The sequence below is a fragment of the Pygoscelis adeliae genome, unplaced genomic scaffold, assembly GCF_000699105.1.
Source record: "Pygoscelis adeliae isolate BGI_AS28 unplaced genomic scaffold, ASM69910v1 Scaffold197, whole genome shotgun sequence".
Lineage (NCBI taxonomy): Eukaryota > Metazoa > Chordata > Aves > Sphenisciformes > Spheniscidae > Pygoscelis > Pygoscelis adeliae.
In genome coordinates this window covers 2,346,346-2,363,479 of record NW_008825105.1, presented here as the reverse complement: position 1 = coordinate 2,363,479, position 17,134 = coordinate 2,346,346, and the positions used below count along the sequence as shown (strand labels likewise).

The window sequence follows — 17,134 nt, the reverse complement described above, 5'->3', positions numbered from 1 at the left end:
TGTCCCTGGGCATGCTCTACATGCCCAAGGTGTACATCATCCTCTTCCACCCAGAGCAGAACGTCCCCAAGCGCAAGCGGAGCCTCAAGGCGGTGGTGACGGCGGCCACCATGTCCAACAAGTTCTCTCAGAAGGGAGGTTTCCGCCCCAATGGAGAGGCCAAATCAGAGCTCTGCGAAAATCTGGAAACACAAGGTAACATGGCTCCCTGTGGGGTTGGGGAGCTGGTCCTGCTGGGGACCGACATGCTGCTGGGAAGCCCAAAGCCCTGGCTCGCCAGTGGGCCATAGCCGTGTTGTCCTCCACAGGCGCAAGCAATGCCGGCAGTGCTGCTCCTTGGCAAAGGGACATCTCAGCTCCCTCCCGCCCCATGGCTTGGCCCGCCATCCCCTAGGAGCGAGGGCAGCGTGGGAAGGGATGCATCTCGCGGGCTGGGGGCCACTCTGCTCCCCGCCGTGCCCAAAGCCACCCTGAGGAGGGAGGTGTGCTCCAGTTATCTGTGCTCCAGCCGGGGCATGAGCTCTCAGCGAGGGGACAGCATCATCTGCTGTCTGTGGGCAGAGAAGATTCCCCTTTTGTTAATTTATTTCCACCCAAGAAACGCTGTTTTCCATCACTGCAGCCACATAGCTGAGAAAGGACGTGTCCTGCCTCCCTCTGATCGGGATTGCTCCTGGCGCTCCCATCCCTCCACAGGCCTGTTTGCATTATCCTGTGGGAAATGCTGCTGGGTGGGTGGCAGGGGAAATAATGCTGGCGACACGCTCATGCCGCTGCCGGGCGAGATGCTGGCTTGGGCACATGGAAATCTGCTCAAACACCCAGAGAAGGATCCTAGTGTCAGCCCACCCTGGGTGCCTGGAGCTGCTCCCGGGAAGGCTCTGGTGTGGCTGATGGGGCAAGGTGTTTGCTGTCTGCCTGTGGGCTGTTCCCGGGAGCCAGGCTGGAGCTAAGGCTGACACAGGGACAGAGCCACCAGTCTCCCCTGGGAAGAGAGGCTGGGGGCTCAGGAAACCCTGGGAAAGTGGGTGCATGCCTGTTCTGCATTTGGGTTTCCAAAAACAGAGCCTTGCAGGAGGAAGGAATGGTTGGAGCCAATGCTGCTGGGGTCCTTTGAGAAGGGAAATCCCATTTGAGCTAAATCTGAAGAAAACCCCGTGGAAATACAAATGTTCCTCGTGTACAGAGTTTCTGGGTTCCAGCATCAGTGGGATGGAGACCAAACAGCATTTCCATGGAAAGCCGTGATTGTCTTTGTAATCCCACGCTTGCTCTCCTTCCAGCCTGAGCTATTTAATATCCCTTGGCATCTCTGTATAACCTCTGTATCCGCATCGCTCAATGTAATGGCTCTCGCTGGCAATGTCTCTCCATAGGCAGTCTCTCTGCATAATCAACTCTTTCGTCTACCTATCTGCATTGTGAAGGGCAGCTACACAGTCAGAACCCCCTCGCCACCCGTGCTGGAGGTGACTTTTGTCAGCTGCTATCGCAGATCTGTGTGGTCTGTGGTCCTATCCCAAGGTGGCAGGGGGTAGGGGTCCCTCTGTTACCCCCATTTTGTCTGTGCCACAGATGCTCCATGCAAGGCTGGGGGTATCTGTGGGCTCCCCACGGTAAAGGCTCGCCGGGAGCACGCCAGCCCTGTCCTGGGGAGCCACCTGTTGCCAGACTCCCCACGGCATCGGTGTCACAGGCTGTGATGCTGTGCACGCGTGACCTTGTCCCTCTCCAGCCTCACAAGGCTCCTGGCCAGGGCTCTGCCAGCACAAAGGGCTGATACTCCCTTTGCAGCAGGGCTTGGAGGCCCAGATGCAGCGAGCACCTCGTCTGGGACCTGAACCCAAACATTCCTGTATGCTCTCCACTGCGCTGAGCATCCTTCTCCCCTGCAGGACTCGCAGCAGGAGCCTCTGAGGATCGTACGTGCCAGGAGCAGGGAGAGCTGAGCCTCCCGTCTGCCGCATCTTTGGCTCCGATGTGTCTCGCATGGGGAATATGGGAGCTCGGTGCACACGGGGCTGGCAGCACGCTCCCAAGGTGTGCCAAGGCAGGGAGCCGGGCACGGCATCAATGCTGGGGGCAGGAGGCACGGTGGGGTTGTCAACGCAGGACCAAGGGGCCGTTTTTCATTCTGTCACTGGCAGGTCATGTATCCTTAAATAAACAAGAGAATAAATAATTCACAGGGCTTTGATATGGGCAGACTGGCTACGAAAACATTGCGGCTAACAAATAGCTCTGTCAGCTCTAATTTCTTATGGCCTATCTAATTGTTATCTGGGAATACCAGTCTGAAATCTGCAGCAAGTTCATTTGTCAGCGAGGCACCGAGACAGAGGGAGAGCTGCTGGGCGTCCCCTCTGCGCAGTGCCATGGGGATGGTCTCTGCAGAGGACATGTTTGTGCTGCTCATGGTGTCTTGGGCTTTGCTGTCTGTCCCAGCGCTTGTCCGTGTCCTTGGCTGGAGGGTGTCCGTGTGTCTGCTGAGCCCCATGGTGCCTGGGGACCTCATGGTGAGATCTCCGCAGAGCATCGTGCCCGGCCGAAGTGCTGAGACAAGCCAGGGTGTTGCAAGCTGCTGCTTCCACCTCTCCCTGAGCAGTGGCTGCTGCTAAAAGCAAGTGACGTGCTGCAGCCTCCGAGCCCGAAGGCAGCAGTGCAGCCCTGCGGGGAGCGGGCTCTCTGGCTTTTTCCTGGCTCTGGGCCTTGCTGCAGCTCCCCTGGTGTCAGTCTGGGACGTGTGGTGGCTTTGTAGCCATTGCTGCCTCCTCTCCTTGTGTGTTCAACCCCGTCCTGAGGGGCTGGTGCATCTGGGGAAGCTGGAAGGTGGCAGCAGCGTACGTGCTCTGCTTCTCCAGCACCTGAGCATGGGCACAGGGATCCTTGGTGAGGGACGCAGCCAGGCTGGCTGGCTTTGTGCCACCTGCTGCTCAGCTCCCAGCTGCCATGGAGCAACGTGCAGGGGTGCGGGGCACCCAGCTCGGACCCCAAATCGTGTTCTTGCAGGGCTGGGGCAAGCTGAGCTTTTGGGAATGTGGAGCACCTGTGGGTTTGTCTGTAAGAAGTTGCTGAGGGAAGTGAACAGGAGCCTGAGAACACATCCCCCATGGCTCATGTCACATCCTGGGGTCTCTCTTCGGGATGAGCTGTCTTTAGAGAGCCCCCAAGGGCTGCCGTGGGGCTCAGCCCCCCTGCCACGGCTCAGTGCCCTCGCAGGGAATGACCCTGAGTGCTGGCACTGGCCGGATCCATGAGCAAACCCCACGTCACGTCCCCGCCAGCATCTCCTGTCACGACAGTCAGGTCAGGGTGATGGGACAGGAGCCAGAAAGGGAGGGTGGGCTTCATTAACGATACATGTGAGGTTTGTCTCTCTTTCCAGCACTGGCTACCAAACAGACCTACGTCAGCTATAGCAACCACGCGATTTAGCTCCAGCAATCGCAACGAGGGGGAGCCGGATGGGACGGGGAGGTGGCAGTGGGGGGGGACATGCTCCTGGTGGGGCCACTGGGCAGAGCTCCCGGGGAAGATGGCGATCAACAGCAGCAAAAAAAATATAAAGAAACAATAAAAATAAACCACCGACCACCGTGACAATGCATGCCTCCCCACGGAGGAAGAGGAACAGTTGAGCAGGGGGGACGTAGCGCAGGGAAGAGGTGACAGACTTCGGCAAGTCTTCGGGTTTTTTTTTTCTGTATCTTGGCAAAAAAAAAAAAAGAGACCCAACATTTTCCCTTTTCTGGAATTTGTGAGATTGTTTGTGGTTGTGCAGAACCTTCTGTTTTCTCTTTCTTTTTTTTTAATCCTCTGTTTTCTTTTGTTCCTGTCCTCCTCCGTCCCTCTTCACTCTCTCTCCCGTATCCTACCAAATTCTATATGTTGCAAAAAGGAAAAATAAATAATACATAAAATTTAAATAAAAAAACAGACAACAAAATAAAATAAAACCTAGGCTGTGTTCAAAGTGCTGATTTCTATAGGTGGTTAATTAATGTATGTGATGACCATATGGATTGAAATATGTCTGCTTTATGTACTGACCAGTCAAAAAACAAAAACACACAAAAAAAAACAAAGTTCAGTGCCTGGATGTTTATGAATTATTCGATGACTGTGTAGAGCATGATCATTTTTATACGAGGAGATTTCTAATAAAAGACCATGGTTTTGCACTCGGCGTTTGCTGTCTCTTGGTGACTGTTCGTTCCAGGCTCCAGGAGGCGACTTGGTTTCGGCTGATGGGGAAGGTTTTGGGTGGCCAAGCGCTCCAGGACGGGATGGGGTTTGGTGTCCTTCCTCTCCAGGCCATCCCGCTGCAAATGGGGTCCTTGTGCAGGGATGGGACAGGGAGAAGAGAGCTCAGCATCACCCTGGCACAGTGCGTTTGGGCACACGCCGTAGCCTGTACTGCCTCAGTGCTCAAGGGTTGGGGCAGGATCCGGGCCAGAAAGGGCTGATTCCTCCTCGTTTGCTCTTCCCCAAGGTGTGGGTTGAGGCTGGAGGGATGGAGCAGAGAGGAAGGGATTTTCCAGGGTTGGTTTTTTTTCCCCTATCAGAGGCAGGGCCAGCTCCACCCTCCCCATCAGGACCAACCTGGGCTAATTAGGGAGTTGCCAGCTAACAAAAGCAGGTCTGCCCTCGTAGGAGGGAGGGTTCCTCTTCCTGGCTCCGGCCTGCCCCTTGGGCTAGCACAGCTTGGTGTGCAAGGTATGTGGCTGTTCAAAGAGTCTTAGTTTTGCCTGTTTTGGGGAGGTTTGGTGTGTTTGCTGCTGGTGCCTCTGTCCCTGTGCGCTGGGAATGGCTCTTGGAAAGGGTGTGGCTGTGCTTGTTTACTGCTGGGTCAGGAGAGGATGGTCCAAGCTTGTCTTTCTTCTGGTGAGCAGATGGGAGGTGGGGAAAGGAGGCAGGGAAAGGTGCTGCTGCCTGCCCTAGAGAGGTGGGCTGCCTCCGGGTTTTGGGCAGGTTGCTGCTTTAGGTGTCCAGCAAAAGCGCTGGAGCTGGCAGCGGTGTCCTGACCTTGCAGGGGCGACGAGGGCGCTGGGATGTCTCCCCAGCACTTTGCATGTGTTCCTCCTGGCCTAAAGGTGCCCATGTATTCCCTTCTCTGAGCATGAGTGAAGTTACCCCTGTGTCTTGCATGTTTCTAGACCTATTTGTGTATTAATTGCAGCTCTCCTCTCGCTTGGATGAGTCACCCCGGCTGTGTGCCCCGGGGACGGGAGGCCTCAGTGCCGCTCTGAGCACTGCGGGGATCTTCAGCCATTGATCAGTGCCAGAAGGGAAACACGACTGTTCCCTGCTGGCACAGAGAGGACAGAGCATGGCTTGAAGGCAGGATTTAAAAAAAGAAAAAAGAAATATAATGAAAAGCGTGAAACTTTGATAAGATTGTACTCGTCAATAGAGCTGCTCAGGAGAAAAAAACTGCTCCATTCCCACCGCATCCATCACTGTCGGATTGGATGTGAAATGCCGCCTAGTTCAGAGGGCTCCCAGAAAACCTGAGTTGATGTCTCTGGTGCTGTTTCTAGCTCTGAGATACTGCTCTGCTGTTTTTACAAGCAGCTTTCACCCTGAACTCTGCCTGATAACGACTGGAAAGGATGATTCTACCTTAATTTACAGCATCCCCTTCCCTCCTCTATGCAGTGTCTGTGAGGAGGGATGCTGCGAGTCATCCGGAGGGGTTGTGGCTGGGGACTGACTGTGCTGCCACCGAGCAGATCTTCCAGGCTCGCCTGTTCTCTGATGGTCCAGGGTGTTCTGCAGGGCGTGGTGCAGACATCAGAGCTGGATGGGGTGTGGGAAAGAGGAGACCTGTGGTAGCAAGGTGATTTACCTGGGTTGATGCTTTCTACCCAGGCAGGATGCAGAGAGCTGTGCTGCTCTAACTGCTCTGCTTCAGTAGCTGAATGAACTATTTTTTTCACGTGCAAATACTTCTTCAAAGTGTTGCTCTGTGTCTCTTGTTCTCAAACGCTTCTGACTTCAAACTGCTTCCCTAGAAATGGAGCCAGCCCTGGAGTGCGTCCTGCCAGCCGCTCGGGCTGACAAAAGGTGTGCAGAAGTGAGAGTTGTGCTAACGCTGTTGGCAGCCAGCAATGCACAGCGGCTCCAAAAGCTACTGCTTGGTAGGAGGAACGGTGGGGTTTGGGCTTCGCTGGCCAGGATGGCACATCCTAAAGGGGTGCCTTTGATGCTTGCTTGGTGCTCGGGGAAGAAGCCACTTGGCTAAACTTCGAACGTGGTTGCGAGTAGATTCATGTTCCCCTCTTGCATCAGGCCCTATTTAAACACAATAGCTACCCTGATTTCTTGATGGATCTGGTGGAGTGTTAAATCAAAAAAGTCCTCATGTGGGTACTTATTTTGGTGTAAGTGTGCTTTACAGTGATTCAGTCTTATTCCTTACAGACTTTAGCTTAAATGATATCAAGATGCTCTTAAACAGATATGCAAAATATTTGCACAAATCCAACCTCACTGGTCTCGAAGCAGAATTTTAATTGGCCCCATTTTTTCTCTGCTAAAACCTACACTTACTGGCACTGTTCCTGTGCGCCGCTAAATAGACCTGTAGCGCTCCCAGTCCTGGGTGCATTTCAGCAGCAGATGCAGTGACCTCCGAACATGGCTGGCTAATTTTATACGGCATTTCATGATACAGTGCTGTTTAATTCTAGACACTTATTTGATTATGAAAGCTAATTAGAAGGGAGCAGTCTATAAGCATTTGAGATAGATGTAGAGCGATGTGGATCTAGGCAAGCTCTGGTGCTGATATCTGCAGAGAGGTGATAGCTGCTGCTGGGGCAGTTTTGGGAACTAGCTGGTGTCTATTAGGATCAGGTTTCTGCTTTGCTTAATATTTTTTAGGGCAATTCTACTGCCTGTGGCTGAGCAGAAGAGCAGAGTAGATACTGTGTGATCTGCTGAGGGAATTCCGAGGTTTTTTTGTACTTTGTGTGTGTTTTTAAATAAGGCGCCTGTCCTGAAATTGGTGCTGCTGTTTCTCCTCCTCACCTCCCATACAGCTTAAAATCACTTGTCTGATTTTTCCCCTTATTTCTGTGAAGAGTTGTTGAATTTAAATAGCAATAATTGCCTGAGTTCCCTGAGTGGTTGTCCTGCGTGTTTTTCACTTTTCCTGGGAATCTGAGAAGTAGGGGGGAGAAGCCCGGGGTGGTGCCACCTCCCTCTATCGCCTGCTTGTATCTCCCCTCCTCCTCGAACTTTGTTGGCCTTAGCCTCCATTCCCAATCCCCAGCTCCTCTCCTGAGCTCCCTTCTCCAGGGACAAGCAGGAGCTTTTGGGGTCCCGCTGCCCTTTCCACAGCACAGCTGGGGGCTGTGTGCAGGCTCATCTCCCCAGCCCCGTGCAGAGTGGCAGCAGCGTGGAGCCTGTCATTAACTCTCTTCTGCGAGAGGCAAATTACAGACTTTAGCGACACAATTAGGTCAGCCCGATAGGAAATGGAAAAACAAAACAATTTCTCTGCGAATTTCTCGGTCTGCCCGCCACCTTGTCCCTTGCTCCTCTGTAGCATTGACTCGGGAAAAATCGCTCCCCCACCACCCGGGTCTGGAGACCTCCTGATGAAGCTAGGGCAAAGCTCCTTAGTAAGCAGATCTGGAGGAAGGGGATGGAAAGAGCAGGGGTGGAGCAGAAAGGGGCTTGTTCCTTGCTCCGCGACAGGTCTCCATCCAGCTCCTCTTCCACAGGGAGAGCCACAGAGTCCCATTTTTGGCCCCAGGAGAGCTGAGCACTGCTCAGAGCAAGGTGCGACTTGCATTTAGAGCAGAAGGCAGCAAAGCCTGTGACAGATGTTGCGGCTCATTACACAGTGGGGGGCCAGCTCTGCAGTGAGCAAGTTGAGCTAATCTCTGCGTTAGGAAGCGTTTCTCCCAATGAGACCTGCTGCCAGCCGAAACCTTTGGCCTGGAGCATCAGGACCTTGAACTTAATTTTCCTGGGCTGTGGGAAGCCAGCAAGAAGGATGGAGAGCTGTGATGAGCACATTGGTGCTGCTGGGAAGACGGATGATGCCTCTGAGTGGTCTCAGGGGGGCAGTGGGTGCCCCAGAAGGAGGTGGAAGCACCCCAGCCCTGCGGCTGGGGAAGGACCAGTGGCAGAGTGGAGCTGGACATGCCGACTGCCCGGTTTCCCCTCGGCGACGCGATCCCTGCAGCTGGAGCCCGCAGCCATGGCTGGAGGCATGCGTGTGGTGTGTATGCGGGGGTCTCTCCGCAGCGCCGATGTTCTCTTGTATGGCCAAGCGAGTCAATGGCAGATTGTGTTGAAATCTCACTTCAGTGGCAAAAGCTGCAATTAGCATTTAATGAAGCTTCTTGCTTTTATTTTTAGGTAACCTCCGATTCCCTGACTGTGTAATTTAGTCCTCCATTGCTTGGAGATAATTAAAGTATGTCACTATAATTTGCTTTTTTTAAAAGCCTGTAATTATGTTTTTATTGAGAATAAAAAAGGGGGGGAGGGGGGAGACGAAAACAATGTTAGGGGAGGAGAAGGCTTTGGATGGGCAAGGGGGATTTCTTCCAGCCTGAAGGCTTAGGAGATCTTTCCAGGTTGCTGAGTGGACCAGGGACAAGGGCTCCTTCTGTACGAGTGTGGGTAATAGCAAGGTGAAGTGTTTCGAGTGAAGGTGTGAGAGCTTCGGGTGTCCACAAGTCCTGATTGTGCCTGCATGTGGTTTAGCTGCAGCATAACCGTGGTGTGTGTGTGTGTGGGGGGGGGCTGCATGAAGTACCAACACTGCTTCCTCTGCTGCCTTGTTTGTGGTCTTCAGCATCGGTCTCCTTGCAGCACCCTGGGAGAGGGGGGCAGCCCTGCTCTGTCTGCACCCCAGCCTGCAGGCTCTGGGGCAGCTGAAGCGGGGGCAGCCCAGGATGAGCTTAGCCTGGAGCAGAACAGCTGAGGTCTCATTCCTGCAGCCTCCCACTCCCAAGACTGCCCTGCCAAGCCTAGCAAACATCTGCGCGCACGCTGGGTCTTCGTGTTTCAATTGCAGGCATCTGGTCTCCTCGACAAAACATGCTTTGCTGATGCAGGGCTACGTAGCTCACACTATATGTCCTCCCTGCACAATAGCAAATTAATGGGGAGGAATTAAATGTATCTTCCCAGGCCTGGCAGGACTGCGCAGCCTTTGAGGGATGCTCCCTGCAGCTTGGGCTGTGTTTGCATCTGTAAATGCTGCTGCTGGATGTCAAACAACCTACGTCCCTCCAAATCCCCCTGGCACTGTCTAACGCTGAACGTGCCAGCTACAGCGTCCTGCCTTGCTCCAGCCTGCGTAACGCTGTGCGTGGCCCTGGGCCAAGCGTTGCTCCCGGGTAGCCCAGCGAAGCTGCTTCCCTGCAAACCGGTCTCAAATGAGAGTGTGGCCATCGCAGGAGGAACTGCTCACCTACAATTCACAGCCTGGAAATTGGCTGTTGGAGGGAGGTTAAATAACAAATAAATTCAAGATAATTGATTGGCCTGTGGCCAGTTCACAGCCAGAGAGAGCTGAAATGAGAGTTGGATTGTTGGCTTTTTCTTTAAGTTATTCTCGCTCAAATTTTTGAGCGCTAAGAGGTTACATTTAATTTAGAATATATTTAATTCATTAAAACGTTGATCTGTGCTGCAGAGTTCAGATCTGATCCCAGTCCTTATTTCTTATCTAAATGCAAAGTTGTCTTGCCAGAAATACAAAGCAGAAAAAAAATCTTGGTGCTTAGGAAAAGTGACACGATGAAGGGAGCATGGACTGGACTGCGTTCCAGTGCTGGGAACCCACTGTGATTTGAGCTGACATCCTCACTGGCATGTGCCCCGTTTTCTTCTTGCCCATACTGGGATGCAGTCTTTAGGGGCTCTCGCTCTGTCCCACAGTGTTCAACATGTCCTAGTTCTTAGTTCTGCAAGCAGCACCCTGGGGTCCCTGCAGCCAGCCCCTAATGCAGGGTGCTTGTACACTGGGATGCTGTGAAACTTGGTGCAATCCCCTGCAAAACTGCTCTCTGGAGCTGGCTGCTCCTTATGGAGATGGGGCCAAAGTGACTCATGAAAGTCTCTTTGATAGAGCAGTATCAGGTCAGGGATTTATGTTCAAGTGTGTCCTTGGGCTGTGCAGCCACCCCCAAGATACCTGCTGTCCAGGTGTCTGAACTGAATAGCACCGTGAGTAGGATCAGTCCCCTGCTATGCTTGCAGCATGTTCACATTCCTCCTCGCTGTGCAAAAATCCCCCTCCCAACCTGGGTGTCACACCACCTTCCTTGCAGAGCCTTTGTTATCTGCTGGGGATAACAAAGGGAAGGAACAGCACTTAAAACCCAATAAAACCCCCACACCATCATCAGCTTTTGTACTGGTTGCTATGGGAACCCCATACATGCACCGGAAACGCTGGAGTATGCAAATGAGCTTCTTAATTAGTTCTCCTCAGTCTTTCATGCTCCTGTTGCAGCAATTTGATCATTAGATGAACATGCCACTTAATTATTGGCAGCTTAACCAAACACAAGCTAGGGTGACCTTTGGGGAGGGCAGGGTGTCTTGGGAGCTGGCTGGCGGTGGAGGGAAGATGGAGGCCAGCAGCTGCACGGAGCTGGAAGTCTTCTCTAGCAGCTTTCGTGCTGGCAGGAGCTGCCGGTATGGTTTCTGTTGCCTTTGGAGAGGAGCAGCAAGCGAGGGTGGATCTGTGTCTCCAGGCTGCCCCAGCCTTTCTGGAGAGGGCTGCCTAGTTGCTGGGGCTCAGCGGTGTGGTTGTTATGTGCAGCAGGCTGAGATTGCGTGGTTAGCTTTGAGCAGAAAGACCAAGCTCCTCGTCTTGCTGTGGGGCAGTGGTGGAGTGAAGGGCTGGCTGGAAAAGCCAAGCCCTGAGCCCCTCTGAGCCATGGGGCAGGTTGCAGTGTTACCCCAGCTCTGCTGGCCTTGGGGATTGGGGTCAGACTTGTTGCCTCCAGCCCAGCGTGCCGGTTTTGCAGAGCCAGATGCTAGCCGGGTGCATGTGTGAGCTCTTGCTGTAAATGCTATGAGTTTTTCACCAAACAAGCTTCATTAATCGTCTAATAACCGGATTAATTAAGGACACTGAAAGTAAACAGCAAGAATGTAATTTGCCTCTGATTGCCATGTAATTGCAGGAGTATGGTCCTATTTGCATATGCAGAAAGTGTTGTTGACAGAGGCGCTGGGACCAAGAATAACAATTTATGGAGGGCAAATGTGCCCTTGGGGCGTCCAGACTCCTTCAGCCATACTTTTTGCTGCCTTTGGTGCTGCCTGCGTGTGTTTTTCTCTGTGGTTCTCCGACTTCTTCCCAATTAGCCAACTCTCCTGCTATTTGTGGAGCTTTCTGAGCTATTTGCTTAGGCAAACATTGATGCTCCAAATAGACTGGCAGATCAGCTTGGGAACACTCTCCTGTGTCCTGCAACACAGCAGAAATAGCTGAGAAGAAACCTCTCTTTCTCTCAGGGCTGTCCTGCTAAGGGCTAGGACAGCCAGTTCTCCCTTTGACCCTGCTTACCTGGGACTCAGGGATTTTGGTCGCGCTTGGAAGAACTTGCCCTTGCAAGCTTCAGAGAGCTTCCAGTGCCCCAAGAGGAGACAGAGACCAAGAGGTGAACTGGGGGCATGCAGAGAGGAAAGCAGATGCTGTGTGGCTTGGGGGCAGAACCAGCAACTGAATACCAGAGTCTGTGTCCCACACCTTCTTGCATCTCTCATGTCCTCCACCCCTTGTCAGCTGGTCTTTTTTTCCAGCGCTTTTCTCTTTCCTTGCAAATGCAGATGTCTGGATGGTGACTAATCTTCCAACTCTCTGCCTCTCGTTAGTCCTGGGTGAGTTTTCTTCTTGTGTTTGACCTTGTCAACACTAGATCTGGGGTGCTTGAGGAATGGGAGTATGTGGTGCTCTGCAAACATGACTATGCACACCCTCCACGCACAGATGCACGTGCCCAAAGGGGAGAATTCAGAGGACTAATTCCATCTTGGAGAGCCCTAGGGTCACATTTTTCTCTCTCCCTGGCAGACATGACTTGGTGGAAACCTACAACGTGGAGGGGTGTGACCTTTCAGGAGCAGCCCAGAACATCTATGGCAGGCATGATTTCTAAGTGTATCCATTCTTTTTTTTTCTCATGGTGGTGATGAGGTCTGTATGCTCCAGCTATTTCAGCCTGTTCTTCGTGTGTAGATGGACTTGAATTAAATCAGTGTGCGTTGTTTGCTTGAGAAAGGCACCTGCTCCTCACTTGTGTGTCTTCACACTCAAGCAGGATAAGAAGAGGCGAATATGATCCTTTGAGCAATTGTTTTAGAAGAGAGCTTGCTGGCAAAATGGATGGGGGCCAGTTTGCCAGCAGAACGCTGGTGATAAATATCTGTGAAGGAAAATGGGGACTTGGGACCCCCCCGCCTGTCTGCTGGCATCTTTCCCATCAACTGTTTGTTTCCTTGCAGGGTCTGAAGGTTTTGGGCCAGTTTCCCACAGCTTTAAGTGCCATACCTGTCCCGAACAGCTACCAAACTCCATTCATCACAGACAGTGTTTTGTTTTCCTCTTCTGGAAACTTGAAACGTTTAGAAAGAAATCAAGTTTTCCCTTGAAATTCGGTGGGGAGAGGGGTGGAAGGGAGGTAACCTTCTGTTTATTTTGCACTATCTTTCTGTGAGCTGCTATAAACAACCTGTCATCATATCTCCAGTGAAGCAGTTGAGCAGGCTCCCCAGGTGTCTGCATTTGGTTCCTTGCCATGCAAGGTCTTGTGAGAGGTGGTGTTTGTTTCTGGTTAGCCATGGACTCCCTTTGAGCTTGAAGAGCAAGACAGGGAAATAGCAACAATTGTGATTAGGGCTTTATTTTGAACTGCTAAAATCTCTATTTCCTGCAGCGAACAACATCCTAGAGCAGCTGGAGGCTGCACCCCACTAACATTTCACAGTGACATTTTCAAAGCGATAAACAAGGGAGGCAATCAGCCCCTCCTGAATATCAAGGGGATGTGGGTGGTGATGCCTGCTGTGCCTTTGAGACCTCTCCCGTTGTCAGCATGCTTTCTCCAGGAATTGAGGCCAACGTGAGGGCTCTGCCACTGCCGTTGCCTGCTTTAAGCTGTATCTGAATGGCTTCAGACCTTCCCTACATCAACCTGGACTTCCTTCTGGAGCTGCAGTATTGCTGCCACTGTCTAGGATAAGCCAGTGCTTCTCAGTTTTGAGAGCAAGCCTTTGCTCCCTCTGCATGTTGGCTCCTGAAGACCAAGTATTTGGTTGGTCTTGAAACTTGTGAACATGAGTCAGTCATTAAGGCTTAATGTTGTTCTCGCAGATGTCTCTTTCCCCCACCATCGTCCCTCCTCTCCTTGTGTATTAGAGTAGATGTGAGGGATCTTCAAGAACTTGACCTTGAATAAATGTTGGTGAACCCAAAAGGATGGACATGTAGGCCTATTACTGTGTCCTGGCTTGACTGACCTTTGGCTTTGAGGGTACTGAGATTCTGATTTGATTCCCATGTGACCTTGGCACGGGCAATTCATCTTGCCCTGATCTCACTCTTTGAAATCTTTCTCTTTCCAAGTGGGCTCTGTATTCTGGTGCAGTTTTCAAGGCTGATGGGGAAGCAGCCTCTGGTCTGATTGTCAGTGCTGCTGCTTTTCTGTTATTTTTCAGATGCCTTGTGTTTTTTGGGGAAAAAAAATTCCAAACCCTGCTTTGTGATTTTTCTCTTCTCTGTAATTAGTTGTAGCAGTGATCAAAATATGTTGCATTGCACTGTAAGCTTCTCCAGGCAGATGTTTCATCACCAGAGGAGAGATGACTTCATCCTTTACATTTGGGGAAAATTAAAAGAGAGGAAAAAAGAGAAAGGCGAAGGAGAACGTTGGATTTCCTGTTGTGTGAATACATCGCACTAGGCTTCAGGGGAGGGACGTGTGAGAGAAGAACCACGGCCAGATCTTACGAAATGCACCCCTTGGTACTTATTTTGCTGCAAAAACCAGGGACGGTGGCTGTGACTCACCTTGCTGCTTCCCTGCAGCCTCCCTTGGAGAAGGGTTTTTAGCACAAGGCAGGCTATTAGGTCCACATTTTGACTTTCTGGGGTGCATAGAGCCCCTCAGCTGCTGCCACACCTCTACAGCTCTTGTATGCGAGCTTTCAGAGCAGCTGGAGAGGTTGCAAGGGTGGCATAAAGTCCACTTTCTGTCCTTTGGCATCTGGAGCTCTTTGGTGCACGGTGCTTTGTATTGATGGTAAGAACGGATTAATTCCCCAAATATGACCAGTAGAGGAAGGTAATCAGAGGAAAAGATGTGAAAAGGCCTGTAAATGGCCCTTTGTTCGGGGATGCCAGCACCAAATACCACCAGATTTGGAGCAGACACTTGGGTTTGGCTGGGGAGAGGGTGAGCATGCAGGGAAAAAATGTCTCCCGTGCTGGGAACACCAAGCACAATTCCTCAAGCTCAGCTCAATAAGAGAGCCATCAAAAGTAAAAATGACAGCAATTCTGCAGTCAATATAATGTGGCTGCAGGTTAAATAATGTTTGAATGATAATAATTGCAAAATGATACTATTTCATCCGCCACAAACATGTGGTTAAGCTCTCATTAGCTGAGACTACAAGCTTTGCAGGAAGCACAGACTCTTTGAAAGCAGATGTCTTTGGATTATGCCGCTATAGAAATTCCTGGACTGCTTTTGCAAGTGTTTAATAGTGCCTGTGAGTAAGTTTGCTTATGGGATTGAGAGGACGATTAGAAAGGCTGGCACCCCAAAGCTGGATTTGTATTTATTTATTTGAGGTCTGCATTTTTAGGTTCTCAGGGCTTCTGAAAAACTGAGTTTATAATTAATGTAGTATATTATAGTCCTTGAACTCTGTAAGAAAAAAATATGGTATATATTTTAAAGTGTTTTTTACATATAGAGTTTTTTACTTATAGGTATGTGTATACAGGCAAATCCAGCCACATCTAGCATAGTTTTGTCCGAACTTCAAGTTTTAGCAAAACGCTGCTCTGTCCTGTCCCACCACCTTCCTCCATCACCTCCATCACCACCTTTTGGTCCCTGTGAAGCCATCCTGGAGCAACGCTGTCTGTGCCCCCCAGGGACGGCGCGCAACCCTGAATTGGGGAAACTGGTATGCTCAGCACCTCGCCAGACAGGGCTGATTTCAGACTTGGCTGCAATATTGATCCTCACTTAACATAGTAATGAGAATCTGCTTCCCTAATCAGCGAGGGAAAAATCTTTATTTTCCAGCTGCTAGAAGGAAATGAGCTTTGTTGAATCGTGTTGGATGTGGGGTGGTACGGAGGTGGGTGATGCTGGCTTGGCTTCGCTTTGGTCTTCTTGGTGTGGACAGGAGCCTGTTGTGATCGCTTGGGTCGCGTGTCCTTCTCGTCTTGGCTTCTCTCGTACACCCTGGTGTTTGGGGAGAGCCTCCATCTTGCTCATCCTGAAGCCCAGCTTGGGTTTTTATGATGAACCCTATCATTCATATTGCTGTCTCTGAACTCCCCAGGGCAGGTGATGGCTTTCCAGCCCTGTTGCATTGCAGAGACGTGGGGCAGCGTCCATGCCAGCTCCTCAAAGCCCAGCCTTGCACCTCATCTTCCTCATCCAGTGCATTATTGAGGAGGGGGGGAAACGTCTTATTTCCCCTCCATTCCTGGCTCGGGCCTCCCAAAACGTGGGCGAGCAGCCTCTCCTCTCCTCCGCGGCTCTCCCTGGGCCGGGCGCCTCACCGGACTGTCTGGCTGACGGCAAATTGTTTTTTGATGGCTGACTCGGTATAACTGAACTCAATTTGCCTTTCAAAAGCAGCTAATAGTCGCATTAAAAAATCCATTTTCACTTGTGATTGAATTTGACGGCGGCTCAATCAATAAGCGAATGGAGTGTTTCACACGCTGTACCGAGCGGGTGTTACCACGGTAACAGTGTAAGTGAGCGCGGCCGGGTGAATCCCCCCTCGAACGGGTGTCACCCGGCCCTGTCACCCTGCAAGGGGCTGCCCCAGGCAGGCGCCGTGGTGGGAAGGGAGGCCCTCCTGGTCCTCGTGGCAGTCATGCCGGCCAAAATTTGCTTTGTTTTCCCCTTCTTTGCCACTGTGGAGGGGGATGAGTGCTTCGTTGGTAGCTGGACGTGGCCAGCCTGACAGTGGTGCCATGCCCAGGCCTTGTGAGGGGAGGTGGCCATTTTGTGGTGGTGCTGGCACTGAGGGAATGGTGCCCTAGCATGGCCCTCAGGGTGGGGACCTGCCCATTCCTGCGCCTTTCCTTCCCAAATCTCTCAGCTCTGGGGAGGAGGGCAGGAGGAGGGTGACTGGAGTGGCTCTGGGGCAACAGATGAGGGCGGCAGGGCTGGGAATGGAGCCGCCAGTGAGCTGTCCTGAGGGGACAGTTTTTCTGTGGGGGGAAGATAATGAAGTGAGGAAATGGATATTTTTTTTTTTTTCCCAATAGGGTTCATCTGCGTTTGATGAAAAATGAATGTGGCACTCCGATTGTCATGAAGCAGAGTGTTTCCTTTCAGCTATTGTTTGCGTTCCTCCTATTGTAGTATAATACGAAAATGAAGTGGTTCAGTCAGGAATTTTGTGATTGTGATTTTTTTTTTTTTTTTTTTCTTTTTCTTTCCAGAGCAGTTTCCTGGGGGATTTTAATTAGAAACTCTCCCTCTGCATGCTCCACAGCAGCCCAGCTTCTTGCTGTCAATGCAGGGAAGCCTACCTGCATGCTGACACTGCAGCCATTTTGCTGGCATGGAGCAGGGGAGCCCACCCACACGGTCCCACCTGCAGCCGCTGCCTGGCCCGGCTTCGCTGCTTTCCTTCGGCCCGAGGGGGGTCCGCATCGCGAAATGAATAAGCTGCTTTACAACACGTTGGTGTTTTCTCTGCGGGGAGTTTGCCAGAGGCTCCAGGATGCCGTTAGTTGCCTTATATTGCATCTCTAAAGCATACGCAAACAATGCAATTCCTGTCTTTGAGCTCATTTCCATAGATTGATCTGCACTAGAGGAAGAAAAAAAAAAAAAAGTCTAGCAAAAAAGAAAGGTCTAAAAAAGCTAAAAGAAGAGGAAAGCCAGGCACC

The 17,134-nt window shown here is 51.5% G+C and overlaps 1 protein-coding gene across 1 annotated transcript in view; it reads left to right on the top strand.

Annotated features, from left to right (window-relative positions):
* GRM4 (glutamate receptor, metabotropic 4) overlaps positions 1-3,451 on the top strand; it is an 18,552-nt gene extending 15,101 nt beyond the window's left edge. Inside the window, exons 7-8 of the mRNA XM_009327409.1 lie at positions 1-195; positions 3,386-3,451. Of these exons, the coding sequence (XP_009325684.1) occupies positions 1-195; positions 3,386-3,435 (245 nt within the window). The 3' untranslated portion in view covers positions 3,436-3,451. The remainder of the gene's footprint in view (positions 196-3,385) is intronic.
* Positions 3,452-17,134: the final 13,683 nt, after the last annotated feature.